Below are 16389 nucleotides of genomic sequence, written 5' to 3' on the forward strand. Positions count from 1 at the left end.
TACACTAACACTACACCGCACTGCACTACACTGCACTAACACTACACTAACACTACACTAACACTACACTCACTAACACTACACTACACTCACTAACACTACACTACACTCACTTACACTACACTAACACTACACTCACTAACACTACACTCACTAACACTAACACTACGCTAACACCAACACTACACTACACTAACGCTTCACTACACTAACACTACACTAACACTACACTCACTAACACTACACTACACTCACTAACACTACACTAACTACCACTACACTACACTACACTAACACTACACTAACACTAACACTACACTAACACTACACTAACACTACTCTAAACTAACACTACACTAAACTGCACTACACCAACACTACGCTAACACCAACACTACACTAGCACTACGCTAACACCAACACTACACTACACTAACACTACACTATACTACACTAACACTACGCTAACACTACACTAAGACTACGCTATACTACACTACACTAACACTACACTGTACTGCACTATACTAACACTACACTTCAATAACACTACACAACATTAACACTACACTAACACTACACTATACTACACTACACTATACTACACTACACTAAGACTACACTACACTAACACTACACTTACACTACAATAACACTACACTACACTAACACTACGCTAACACCAACACTACACTAAGACTACACTAACACTACACTCACTAACACTACACTACACTCACTAACACTACACTACACTCACTAACACTACACTACACTGACTAACACTACCACTACACTAACACTACACTAACACTACACTAACACTACACTACACTACCACCAACACTACACTACTCTAAACACTACACTACCACTACACTAACACTACACTACCACTACACTAACACTACACTACACTAACGCTACTCTAAACTAACACTACACTAACACTACACTACACAACACTACACTAACACTACACTACTCTAAACTAACACTACACTACATTAACACTACACTACTCTAAACTAACACTACACTAACACTACACTACATTAACACTACACTACTCTAAACTAACACTACACTAACACTACACTACATTAACATTAACACTACGCTAACACTACACTACATTAACACTACACTAACACTACATTACACTACACTACACAACACAAACACTACACTAACACTACACTACACTAACACTACATTAACACTACACTACACTAACACTACACCACACTAACACTACACCACACCAACACTACACTAACACTACACCACACTACATTAACACTACACTACTCTAAACTAACACTACACTAACACTACACTACATTAACACTACACTAACACTACACTACATTAACATTAACACTACACTACACTAACACTACACCACACTACCACATTAACACTACACTAACACTAACACTACACTAACACTACACTACACCACACCAACACTACACTATACTAACACTACACTAACACCACACTAACACCACACTAACACTACACTACCACTACATTAACACTACACTAACACTACACTAACACTACACTACCACTACACTAACACTACACTAACACTACACTACACTGCACTAACACTACACCACACTACACCACACTACACTACCACTACATTAACACTACACTAACACTACACTAACACTACCACTAACACTACACCACACTACACTACACTAACACTACACTACCACTACATTAGCACTACACTAACACTACACTACCACACCACACTACACTACCACTACATTAACACTACACTACCACTACATTAACACTACACTAACACTACACTACACTACACTACACTAACACACCACACTACACTACACTACACTAACACTACACTACACTACCACCAACACTACACTACTCTAAACACTACACTACCACTACACTAACACTACACTACCACTACCACTACACTAACACTACACTAACGCTACTCTAAACTAACACTACACTAACACTACACAACACTACACTAACACTACACTACTCTAAACTAACACTACACTACATTAACACTACACTACTCTAAACTAACACTACACTAACACTACACTACTCTAAACTAACACTACACTAACACTACACTACATTAACACTACACTACATTAACATTAACACTACGCTAACACTACACTGCATTAACACTACACTAACACTACATTACACTACACTACACTAACACTACACTAACACTACACTACACTAACACTACACTAACACTACACTAACACTACACTCACTAACACTACACTACACTCACTAACACTACACTACACTCACTAACACTACACTACACTGACTAACACTACCACTACACTAACACTACACTAACACTACACTAACACTACACTACACTACCACCAACACTACACTACTCTAAACACTACACTACCACTACACTAACACTACACTACCACTACACTAACACTACACTACACTAACGCTACTCTAAACTAACACTACACTAACACTACACTACACAACACTACACTAACACTACACTACTCTAAACTAACACTACACTACATTAACACTACACTACTCTAAACTAACACTACACTAACACTACACTACATTAACACTACACTACTCTAAACTAACACTACACTAACACTACACTACATTAACATTAACACTACGCTAACACTACACTACATTAACACTACACTAACACTACATTACACTACACTACACAACACAAACACTACACTAACACTACACTACACTAACACTACATTAACACTACACTACACTAACACTACACCACACTAACACTACACCACACCAACACTACACTAACACTACACCACACTACATCAACACTACACTACTCTAAACTAACACTACACTAACACTACACTACATTAACACTACACTAACACTACACTACATTAACATTAACACTACACTACACTAACACTACACCACACTACCACATTAACACTACACTAACACTAACACTACACTAACACTACACTACACCACACCAACACTACACTATACTAACACTACACTAACACCACACTAACACCACACTAACACTACACTACCACTACATTAACACTACACTAACACTACACTAACACTACACTACCACTACACTAACACTACACTAACACTACACCACACTGCACCAACACTACACCACACTACACCACACTACACTACCACTACATTAACACTACACTAACACTACACTAACACTACCACTAACACTACACCACACTACACTACACTAACACTACACTACCACTACATTAGCACTACACTAACACTACACTACCACACCACACTACACTACCACTACATTAACACTACACTACCACTACATTAACACTACACTAACACTACACTACACTACACTACACTAACACACCACACTACACTACCACTACACTAACACTACACTACACTACCACCAACACTACACTACTCTAAACACTACACTACCACTACACTAACACTACACTACCACTACCACTACACTAACACTACACTAACGCTACTCTAAACTAACACTACACTAACACTACACAACACTACACTAACACTACACTACTCTAAACTAACACTACACTACATTAACACTACACTACTCTAAACTAACACTACACTAACACTACACTACTCTAAACTAACACTACACTAACACTACACTACATTAACACTACACTACATTAACATTAACACTACGCTAACACTACACTGCATTAACACTACACTAACACTACATTACACTACACTACACTAACACTACACTAACACTACACTACACTAACACTACACTAACACTACATTAACACTACACTACACCACACTAACACTACACCACACCAACACTACACTAACACTACACCACACTACATTAACACTACACTACTCTAAACTAACACTACACTAACACTACACTACACTACATTAACACTACACTAACACTACACTACATTAACATTAACACTACACTACACTAACACTACACCACACTACCACTAACACCACATTAACACTACACTAACACTACACTAACACTACACTACACTACACCACACTTACACTATACTAACACTACACTAACACCACACTAACACTACACTAACACTACCACTACATTAACACTACACTAACACTACACTAACACTACACTAACACTACATTAACACTACACTACCACTACACACACTACACTACATTAACACTACACTACACCACACTACACTAACACTACACTACCACTACATTAACACTACACTAACACTACACTAACACTACCACTAACACTACACCACACTACACTAACACTACACTACCACTACATTAGCACTACACTAACACTACACTACCACACCACACTACACTACCACTACATTAACACTACACTACCACTACATTAACACTACACTAACACTACACTACACTACACTACACTAACACACCACACTACCACTACATTAACACTACACTACCACTACACCACACTACACTACACTAACACTACACTACCACTACATTAGCACTACACTAACACTACACTACCACACCACACTACACTACCACTACATTAACACTACATTAACACTACACTAACACTACACTACACTACACTACACTACACTAACACTACACTACCACTACATTAACACTACATTAACACTACACTAACACTACATTAACACTACACTACACTACACTAACACTACACTACACTACCACTACACTACACTACCACTACACTACACTACACTACACTAACACTACACTACACTAACACTACACTACACTACACTACATTAACACTACACTAACACTACACTACACTAACACTACACTACACTACACTAACACTACATTAACACTACACTAACACTACACTACACTACATTAACACTACATTAACACTACACTAACACTACACTACACTACACTACACTACCACTACATTAACACTACACTACCACTACATTAACACTACATTAACACTACACTACACTACACTACCACTACATTAACACTAACACTACACTAACACTACACTACACTACACTACACTACCACTACATTAACACTAACACTACACTAACACTACACTACACTACACTACACTAACACTACACTAACACTACACACATAACAGCACAGAAGAGGGTGAAGATTCTCCACTCTACATACTACAGTCTGGGAATCACAGTGTGAAGGAGACCCCGAACACCGTAGGCTATTTCTAGGGTTGTATTTTACCAGCCTCACTGACATGAAGATGTGCATTTAATAGATACCTCAGACCTCCTTCCAGGGAATCACACTTTGGTCCAGACAGTCTGTGTCGTATTGTGGTATTGAATGAGGTCACAGAACGGCAGACAGCTTGTTGCTTTACACTCGTCTTGTGTTTGGCTGTGTTAAGGAGCGGTGACATCATGGCGCTACCTCAGCCTCCTTCCTTTAATGAAGGAACGTGACGGTGTTAAAATGTGATTTATTTCAGTCACTGATACCGCAGGGCTCCCTCCCCTCTGAAACACGGATTGATTCCTGTGACCTTCTATTCTGCCCTCCTGAGAGGGTGTCATTCAGCCTGGGTTGCTTTACTTTACCCAAATGTCATCATCATGTTATCAAGGCTTTACTAATCTAGTGTCCTCTACTAGTGTCCCATCTCACTAATACTGAACATGTTTCTGTAGACATGTCACATGATGGCCACTAGGTGGTGCCAGGTCATAGTGTCCCCTCAGGAGGCTGAAACCCCACCTCTTTAAGGAATACCTGGGATAGGCTAAAGTAATTCTTCTAAACCCCCTACCCTCCCCCCCAAAAAAATATAGATGTACTATTGTAAAGTGGTTGTTCCACTGGATATCATAAGGTGAATGCACCAATTTGTAAGTCGCTCTGGATAAGAGCGTCTGCTAAATGACGTAAATGTAAATGTAAAATGGACTGCAGAAGTGCAGGCAGGATGTCTATCTCCTCTAGTTTAACCAGGAGTCTCTCTGTGTAAAGACTCTATTCACCTATCACTAACAGTCTCTCTCTACCCTCAGGAATCTGTGTAGTCAGCACCAGGATGTCTTTACTAAGCTATATATCTCTGTTAACTCAGGAATCTGTGTAGTCAGCACCAGGATGTCTTTACTAAGCTATATATCTCTGTTAACTCAGGAATCTGTGTAGTCAGCACCAGGATGTATTTAATAAGCTATATATCTCTGTTAACTCAGGAATCTGTGTAGTCAGCACCAGGATGTCTTTACTAAGCTATATATCTCTGTTAACTCAGGAATCTGTGTAGTCAGCACCAGGATGTCTTTACTAAGCTATATATATATATATCTCTGTTAACTCAGGAGTCTTTACAGCAGAAGCGCAGGCAGCTGTGTAGTCAGCACCAGGATGCCAGGGAGTTGAAGGAGAATCTGGACCGGCGGGAGTGTGTGGTACTGGACATCCTGGGCGGGTACCTGACTGGGCCGCAGCTTAGAGACTACCAGCACTTCGTCTGTATGAAACCAGCCCTGCTGATCCGCCAGCGACACCTGGATGAGCTCCTTAAGCAGTGGGATGAACAGCTCAGCAGGCTGGCTGAGAGTATCTCTCCAGGGGACCACCAGGCCCGGCCCAGCTCACCTATCCCTGGGATGAACCCCAGCCTCGGCCCTAACCTTAGGGCTCCCAGCCCTAACCTTAGGGCTCCCAGCCCTAACCTTAGGGCTCCCAGCCCTAACCTTGGTCCAACCCACACAGTCCGCTCCACCACTGTGACATCACTGTGACATCACCCCAACAACAACACTGCTCCTGGACACTCCTACAGTTGCTGTGTCTCTGACACAGTGGGAGGAGCACCATGAGTCTGGCGAGCAAGATACAACAGTACTTGATTGAAGAGAGAGACAGAGTTAGAGAGAGAGTTAGATACAGTGAGAGAGACAGAGACAGTTCATCGAGCAGAACTGGAGGAAGGATGTCTGTCCCCTTGTTGCAGACAGACAGGTAGACAGACAGGCAGGCAGACAGACAGACAGACTGCATTCAGACAGACTGCATTCAGACACAGACAGGTAGACAGACTGCATTGAGACAGACTGCATTCAGACAGATAGGTAGACAGACAGACTGCATTCAGACGGACTGCATTCAGACAGACTGCAGACAGACTGCATTCAGACAGACTGCATTCAGACAGGTAGACAGACTGCATTCAGACAGGCAGACAGACAGGCAGACAGACTGCATTGAGACAGGCAGACAGACAGACAGGCAGACGGACTGCATTCAGACAGACTGCATTCAGACAGACAGACTGCATTCAGACAGACAGACTGCATTCAGACAGACAGACAGGCAGACAGACTGCATTCAGACAGACAGACTGCATTCAGACAGACAGACTGCATTCAGACAGACAGACAGGCAGACAGACTGCATTCAGACAGACAGACAGGCAGACAGACTGCATTCAGACAGACAGACTGCATTCAGACAGACAGACAGGCAGACAGACTGCATTCAGACAGACAGACTGCATTCAGACAGACAGACTGCATTCAGACAGACAGACAGGCAGACTGCATTCAGACAGACAGACTGCATTCAGACAGACAGACAGGCAGACAGACTGCATTCAGACAGACAGACAGGCAGACAGACTGCATTCAGACAGACAGACAGGCAGACAGACTGCATTCAGACAGACAGACAGGCAGACAGACTGCATTCAGACAGACAGACAGGCAGACAGACTGCATTCAGACAGACAGACTGCATTCAGACAGACAGACTGCATTCAGACAGACAGACAGGCAGACAGACTGCATTCAGACAGACAGACAGGCAGACAGACTGCATTCAGACAGACAGACAGGCAGACAGACTGCATTCAGACAGACAGACAGGCAGACAGACTGCATTCAGACAGACAGACAGGCAGACAGACTGCATTCAGACAGACAGACAGGCAGACAGACTGCATTCTGACAGACAGACAGGCAGACAGACTGCATTCAGACAGACAGACAGACAGACAGACAGACAGACAGACAGACAGGCAGACAGACAGACAGGCAGACAGACTGCATTCAGGCAGACAGACTGCATTCAGACAGACAGACAGGCAGACAGACTGCATTCAGACAGACAGACAGGCAGACAGACTGCATTCAGACAGACTGCATTCAGACAGACTGCATTCAGACAGATTGCATTCATGATCGATGCATTCTTGTGCCTCTCTATTTATGCTTCCTATGTTACTCAAGCTTTTTCACATATGTGTATTCTGACTGGCCACTCAGCATGTTTTTGGTTGATTCAATACACTGTTGAAGTGCCTAGTTGTATTCATATGAGTAGATCAAAGCTTTGAGAGTAACGATGGTGGTTGTACAACTTCCTGTCAAGAAATGTTGTTCCCTATATATATATATAACATCACTACAGCTGAGCACTTTTTTGGCAGTTTAACTACTGATTGGTCAGAATCACAGAACTAGAATGGCTTCTATTTCTCATTCTGTTCCTATTGGTCAGGAGGAACCGGACCTGAAATATCAAATCAAAAAGGCCTGTTTTCTTTACCAACATAATAGCACGCTCTCACACATATTAATAATATGTAGTCACAATCTAAGGCAATATTATGCTTCAAACACTTCTAATTCAGACTCGAAAATGATAGTTTATGATAAAAGCTACCATGTCATTGACAACAACTGCTATAATTATTTATATTATAATAAATGGAATGCAAGTGGCTGTACATATGGTGTCTGCTAACATCTTATGATTTTTAATATGTAGATGATAAAAATTTAAAAAAACACATTTTATATTTTTTGGAAACTGAAAAGAAATATGTGAAATTTAAAACAAATGTGATTTCTCTCAGAGAAGGCAAGATGATGTCATGTTCTAGAACTTGTGAAATCAACAAAATATTTCACCATGTCATTGGATTTAGGTTAAAAGTTGGGTGAAAAACAGACTAAAAAATATCCTTTTGTTGATGACTTTTTGCAAATCTAATCTGTTTTCTACATTGGATTCAGAAATGACGTGGAAACAACCTTGATTCAAACAGTTTTTTGTGTGTGTGTGTGTGTGTGTGTGTGTGTGTGTGTGTGTGTGTGTGTGTGTGTGTGTGTGTGTGTGTGTGTGTGTGTGTGTGTGTGTGTGTGTGTGTGTGTGTGTGTGTGTGTGTGTGTGTGTGTGTGTGTGTGTGTGTGTGTGTGTGTGTAGTCCTGTGACTCCTTGCTTGTTTTCCATCCCCAAAATGTACTATGCCAATTGATATTGTTGTGTCCTTTTGAGAGCACCTTTTAAAGCATCTACAGATTATCCTAATTCCAGTCAAATATACTGTATCAGGCACATTTTCATGTTAATATTTTCACCAATATTTTTCTTCATAGCTTTTCAGAAGCATAACTGCATTCTCAGATTTGACAGATTTTCCTAAACAAAATTCCATGTATCAATCGTGCTTTACGAAGCGTAGGAGAAGGGAGGCTGATTGGAAAAAAGATCCTTGTTTTACAAATAAATCTATTTTTAAACAGAGCCTTTGTTGTTGTCTTTCTGTACTTTGACAAAATATTCTATAATGTCATCAGCCATCTTGTATCTGTTATGTTATTGATGAGATTAGATCAATTTTATTGTCCCTGAAGGGACATGTTAGCCTGATCCTAGAGGCCAGGCTAGAGTGGGCATGATAGCACCAACAGACTGGCACTCAGGCTAGAGTGGGCATGATAGCACCAACAGACTGGCACTCAGGCTAGAGTGGGCATGATAGCACCAACAGACTGGCACTCAGGCTAGAGTGGGCATGATAGCACCAACAGACTGGCACTCAGGCTAGAGTGGGCATGATAGCACCAACAGACTGGCACTCAGGCTAGAGTGGGCATGATAGCACCAACAGACTGGCACTCAGGCTAGAGTGGGCATGATAGCACCAACAGACTGGCACTCAGGCTAGAGTGGTCATGATAGCACCAACAGACTGGCACTCAGGCTAGAGTGGGCATGATAGCACCAACAGACTGGCACTCAGGCTAGAGTGGGCATGATAGCACCAACAGACTGGCACTCAGGCTAGAGTGGGCATGATAGCACCAACAGACTGGCACTCAGGCTAGAGTGGGCATGATAGCACCAACAGACTGGCACTCAGGCTAGAGTGGGCATGATAGCACCAACAGACTGGCACTCAGGCTAGAGTGGGCATGATAGCACCAACAGACTGGCACTCAGGCTAGAGTGGGCATGATAGCACCAACAGACTGGCACTCAGGCTAGAGTGGGCATGATAGCACCAACAGACTGGCACTCAGGCTAGGGACATTTGTCTTGGACATTCAAGTCAAGCCATACTGCAACATATTGCTTTTATTGTTATTTTTTTTAAATGTTATTTATTTAACGAGGCAAGTAAATTCTTATTTACAATGACGGCCTACCCCAGCCAAACCCGGACGACACTGGGCCAATCGTGCGCCACCCTATGGGACTCCCGATCACGGATGGATGTGATACAGCCTGCTTGTGTGAAGTGTGTGTGTGTTGCAGTTCACGTTCCTCATCCTAGAAGTTGACTGGTCCTAATGACTGGTCCTAATGACTGGTCCACTGACTGGTCCTAGTGACTGGTCCACTGACTGGTCCACTGACTGGTCCTAGTGACTGGTCCACTGACTGGTCCTAGTGACTGGTCCTAGTGACTGGTCCACTGACTGTCCTAGTGACTGGTCCTAGTGACTGGTCCTAGTGACTGGTCCACTGACTGTCCTAGTGACTGGTCCACTGACTGTCCTAGTGACTGGTCCACTGACTGGTCCACTGACTGTCCTAGTGACTGGTCCACTTACTGTCCTAGTGACTGGTCCACTGACTGTCCTAGTGACTGGTCCTAGTGACTGGTCCACTGACTGTCCTAGTGACTGGTCCTAGTGACTGGTCCACTGACTGTCCTAGTGAGTTGACTTGTGGACTACTTGCCCTGAGGAGAGCACACTAACCCAATGTAACATGAGATCTCAACATAGCAGTGTCCGAGTGCTGCTATGACTTCTCACCCTTCCTTTCACTGTTAAAGGGATATTTCACCCAAATTACAACAACTAAAACATTTCTCACGCATCATTTCCAAAATCATCCAAATGTATCTCAAATTGATTGTGAAGATCAACGAAGTCACTTATAGATGAATTGAACATGATGCAGCGTTTACCATGAATACTATCTCAGCTATCGTGGGGACATTGCCTTTAAATGTCAATCACGCTGTAACGCTGAACTTCAGCGAAACGGATTGAATAGAGCCCTAAACCAAAGCGTGGATTGCTGTCATACCTGGTCCATATACTCCTACAGGGTAAGAAAACCAACGTGTCTGTAATGTCAATAGACTATCCCTATCATTCTCTCCTAACTGTCTGTTGTATTACAGGTGGAGAGAAATAGTCAAAAGAAACATGCTTGTTCATCAGATCTGCGTTCAGCATGAGACAACATTGTGGAACGTTCAGATAGAAATTAGTTTTGTAGAACAGACATGCCTCTGACATGTAGGGTAAATCATGTCTGCTCTATTCATGATGTTTCTATCTGCAAAATTCCAGAAGGTTTGTCCACTGAACGAGGTCTAGGTTGTTGACAGGAATCAGATCACAGGGATGCGTAACCTTTATTTTAACTAGACGAACTCCGTTAAGAACAAATTCTTATTTACAATGACGGCCTACCCCGGCCAAACCTGGACGACGCTGGGCCAATTGTGCGCCGCCCTATGGGACTCCCAATCACGGACGGATTGGATACAGCCTGGATTCGAACCAGGGACTGTAGATGCAGTGCCTTAGACCGCTGAGCCACTCGAGAGCCCATGCTACAACAGTAAACAGCAGAGATGACAAACTGCTATGTTGGCAATCTTTGAAGAAATGCTAACTATAGCAATTAATATACAATGATATGCTTTTTATTCATAGAAAAGGAAAGCTGTAGACAATATCTAACAGGTTATACAATACACTGCTTGATAGAACTGCAGCCTCCCATTAACACCCAGTGACAATATATATATATATATTTTTGTTTTTTCCATTAAGAGCAAAACAAATGTACAGTAAATGTATGTCCCCCCCAAATGGCACCCTATTCCCTATATGGGCCCTGGTCAAAAGTAGTGCACTATATAGGGAATAGGGTTCCATTTGTAAATTAGCCTTTATTAGCCCTCTCCACAAGTTTAACACAGGTAAACATTTCATTTTGATCAACAGTGTTGGAGACAAAAATAAATAAGAGTGCTTAAAGGGATACTTCTACTAACGTGCTAGCAGATACCATAGACTTTCAGTCATTGCATTAACGCTAGTTAGCATTGGCTCGCAAAACTACCTCTAACTTCCTTAATACTGGACACAGAGACGTCATCAGACCCTGGGGAAGTAGATAAAGGACCTCATTACCTAAATCCCCAAGTATCCCTTCATGGAAATGGCTTCAGAGCTACATCAAATACCAGTCTGGATTGTTTAAGCACCTCAGGACATGAGGTATCATAAAAACATTATTTAAGTGCACAAGGAGAAAACAGTTCATGTGAGTACTGTCTAAGCCTTGTAGTGTCAATCAAAAGCGAATAAAGCCAAGAAATCGATACCTCCAACATTGTACAAGATAAGCAACCTGGTGCAACTGAAGGAAGGAAGGATTTAGTCCAGTCACATGATGCAATACACAGTGCTACTTTGAAAGGCCTTTGAACAAAGAAGAAAAAAAGAAATGTCCTCTCACTACCACATTCCAGAATCAGGTCACGTCCCTGTAATCTAAACCCATTTAAGCACTAACAAGTGACACACAGTACACTTTTGTTAAAGAAAAGGCATTTAGAAAAGAAAGAGTATTCTTTGGGTCATTGAAAACGAGCACACTGGAATGGAATCCATTTCCCCAGCAGCAAATAAAAAAAGCTTCTCACCACAATAAACAAAATAGCAAAGCAATTATACTGAGGTATCAGTTTAATACAATCCCTTAACAAATCCAATTTACATGACTGATTCTATTGCTTGGATTTCACAAGTGATAGTTGATGCCACTTCATAATCCAAATCACAATATGTTAATTTAGACAGCTCAATAACATAACCCCCAGCCTCTTATTCATTTATTTGGTCTTACATTTATTTATTTTTATATAAATGGAAAAACATTTGAAATAACCAAGAAAGTTTTTAAGTGGCAAATCAAAGCCGTAAAGACCCTAAACAGCTTACTTAAGAGCCTTGAGCTGGGTGGTAGGTCTAGTCAGTAGCCACACCCTCAGAGCAGGCAGACTCACCCTAAAGTTCACGCTATTCTCACACAAAGGAGTTGGGAGACTGAGAACCCTCCCATCCTGGGAACTTCACTAGGGTTTTATGCTTGAGGAACCCAGTGATGGATGTGGACTTCTTTACCGTGGCCGAGGTTGCAGTGGGCCTTGTGGGTCTCTCCTCTGAGGACTGGGGTGTGGAGCTAACCCCCGTGGAAGTCCTGCAGTGAGAGGCCCCTAGCATCTGTAGCAGGTCTTTGGGGCCGTTCCGGCCCAGGTACTGCCAGGCCTTCTTCCCACTGGTATCCCTGAGGGCCACGTTGGCCCTGAACTTATAAACAAGCAGCCGGATCATCTTGTTGTTCCCGTGGATGGCGGCCAGGTGAAGAGGCGTGTAGCCACAGGTAGTCTTCACATCCACGTCCAGTTTCAACCCGGCTTTGTTGACTCCGTACCAGAGTGTGTTGAGGACCCGGTGGTCTCCATGTTTAGCGATCCAGTGCAGGATGGTATAACCAGTGATGAAGTCTCTCTTGGTGAGGAGGCTGGGTTCATCTCTGAACAGGGTGTAGATGTCGGTCCAGGTCCCAGTGGCGCCCTTCACCAGCCAGTCATGTTCCTTCGCCTCCAGGGGGACCAGATCGTGGCGGTGGAAGTAGGAGCTGTCATGGCCGCCAGAGTTAGAGGCACCGTTCAGGCTCTTGTTACTGGAGGCCCCGGAGTGCATCTCCCGCCTAAGGTCTCTGTAGCTGGGTGAACGAGAGGTGGGGGTGGAGAAGGAGTGGCTGATGCTGAGGTTGGAGGAGAGGAGGTGGAGACGGTTGTGCCGTGCCGAGACGCTGTCCTCCGGGAACAGTTGGTCCATGTCGGCTCCGAGGCTGCGGCACATACGGCTGCGGAACCGGCTGCTGATTCGCCGAACAGGGGGTCGGAGGTGGTGCTCGGGGTCTGAACCAGGAAGAGAGAAGGACTCAATGGACTTGGACCCATTGTCATCATGGAGATGACCTGTGGAGTGGTGCCATGACGACGCTCTGTTCGCCTCATCGTCAAGGTAACCGGTGGAGTGATGGTGAGGCCAGGGCGCTCTCCTCTCAGCGCGGTGCATCTGAGAGAGCAGTTTGGCTTCCTGAGCACGGCAGAGCATCTCGTTCACTTTGACCCTCTGCTGCTCACCTGGGTAGTTCAGGCCCTGGTAGCTGAGGGTTTCATTGCTGGCCCACTCCTCTCTAGGGGACCGCTGGGGCCACTCATCTCTGGAGTCCAGTGACTGGGCTAGGGAGAGACTGCTGTGGCTGAAGGAGAAGTCAGAGCCTCCCTGGAGGTGCTGGTGCTCAGGGTACCCAGACCCACCAGTAGACTCAGCAGGAGTGTGGTACTGGTAGGCAGAGTCCAGGGGTAAGCTGCACGGGGAAGGCAGGGTCTGGGCTCTGGACTGGGTAACAGCAGCTGTTGCTTCTTCCGGATACTGGATGTCAGGAACAGGGGCTGGGACTCCATCCTTCTGTGGTATAGGTAGGCTGTCATTGCTCTGCGCCAGCTGAGAGGCAGGTGTAGCATGCAGTGGAGCTGCTGGGAGTCCATCTTGTTTTGGTCTGGGCTGCTGTGGGATCCTATGGTGGAGGTGGTAACTGCCATCCAAGTTGCCATTACTCCGCGTCACCTGGGGGTCAGGGGTTAGGGGAGCGTGTGGAGCAGCAGAAGGACTGTAACCATCAGATAAACAAGGAGAGGAGCTGGCATGCTCTAGAGTGGCGAGTAGTGGCCATGTTGTAGCTTCTCTTCTGTGGTCAGCTTCAGAACTTTTCCTCTGTGTCTGCACTGCATTCTGTTGCACCTGTGTTTGGTGAGGCGCTGGAGGTTTCACCTCTGTGTGGGGCGGATAGGACCTCTTCCTCTTTGGTTCTTTTGACTGCTGGCCAAGTTTGGAACCGCTGATGTAAATACCTTTGTGATTCAGTTCCCCTTCCGTTTCAAAGCTCTGACCACTCCCATCTTCTGACCACTTTGATATTGATGCATTGTACGATGGGAGAAATGGTGCATCTCTGTTGTATATAGGAGGTGGCGCATGATCTGGCACATGTGGCGAGGAGCATTGGAAAGGCTTTTCGTAATTGATAGTTGTTTCCACATTGTTAACAATTCCAGCCGAGGCTAATACCTCGTCGGTGAGTTGGTTGGTGTCGCCTGGTGAAACGTGTAATTCATGAAAGTGAGTCTCAATCAGTCCCTTCTGACCTCTCTGCTGGTTTCGGTTTACCGGATCTCTCGGTGACTGGACTCTCTCTCTCCGTCTCGCCTGTGGCGCCGGTTGTTGTTTAGCGGGGGGCTTTGGTGAGTGGTATGCGGCGGCGATGTCTCCAGCAACCTGCCCCAGACATTTCTTCCTTAGCACAACGTATGATACTCCCTCCTCTGATTTCACCACAGCCACAGAGTTCACAAACGTTTTAAACAGTTGCCTGTTGCGCGTCTGGTTCTCGTGGTCGCGTAGAAACGTTTTGAAGTGCGCCAACAGTTCAGAGTTCTTCACTCTCCCACCCATGAATTGGAGAAAGTGCAACACCGAATCCTGAGTAAAATCCGTAGCCATATTCTGTCTGTTTGCTTCAAGTTTCAAAGTTCAATTGATTAGTCACGTTTTTTTTTTCTTCTTCTGCGTCTCCCAACAATTAACTCCACCCCACCTGAACACCTGAGCTTCAGTCAACATGCCGTTAGCCTTGCTGCATGAAATGTTACGTTATATAAATGGCCTACCATACGCTGGGCTACATTTCAACGTTGAAATTTGAAGAAAGGACAAATCATAACCAACACCTATCACCTAAAACGCATGCTGCAGTCAGGCCTGAGTCCACTCATGGCAGGAATCTGTTCTTTTATCAGACACGTTGACGAAAGAAACATGACAGGGACTGGGGGAAAAACGACCCGGAATTAGTCCTCAATTAAGGTAGTCACCCTTCCATCGTGTTTTTATTAACTTCATGTACATTGTATATGTTCTG

The 16389-nt window shown here is 43.9% G+C and overlaps 2 protein-coding genes across 4 annotated transcripts in view; one reads left to right on the plus strand and one right to left on the minus strand.

The window, feature by feature from the left end:
- The window catches only part of shroom3 (shroom family member 3), a 209404-nt gene extending 202117 nt beyond the window's left edge, over positions 1–7287 (plus strand). For all 3 annotated transcript variants that reach the window (XM_014138941.2, XM_045692630.1, XM_045692632.1), the window contains one exon: positions 6396–7287. In XM_014138941.2, coding sequence (XP_013994416.2) covers positions 6396–6821 — 426 coding nt within the window. In that variant the 3' untranslated portion in view covers positions 6822–7287. The remainder of the gene's footprint in view (positions 1–6395) is intronic.
- Positions 7288–13064: 5777 nt separating this feature from the next.
- On the minus strand, positions 13065–16328 carry LOC106568524 (ankyrin repeat domain-containing protein SOWAHB-like). The gene has a single exon (XM_014138945.2). It carries the CDS (start codon positions 15969–15971, stop codon positions 13422–13424), a length of 2550 nt encoding a protein of 849 aa, XP_013994420.2. The 5' UTR covers positions 15972–16328; the 3' UTR covers positions 13065–13421.
- Between the last annotated feature and the right edge of the window lie 61 nt (positions 16329–16389).

This window comes from Salmo salar, chromosome ssa13, assembly GCF_905237065.1.
Source record: "Salmo salar chromosome ssa13, Ssal_v3.1, whole genome shotgun sequence".
Classification (NCBI taxonomy): domain Eukaryota; kingdom Metazoa; phylum Chordata; class Actinopteri; order Salmoniformes; family Salmonidae; genus Salmo; species Salmo salar.

Excerpts from the sequence above, each read along its gene's own strand:
- LOC106568524 (XM_014138945.2), bottom strand. The coding sequence starts at position 15,971 with ATGGCTACGGATTTTACTCAGGATTCGGTGTTGCACTTTCTCCAATTC.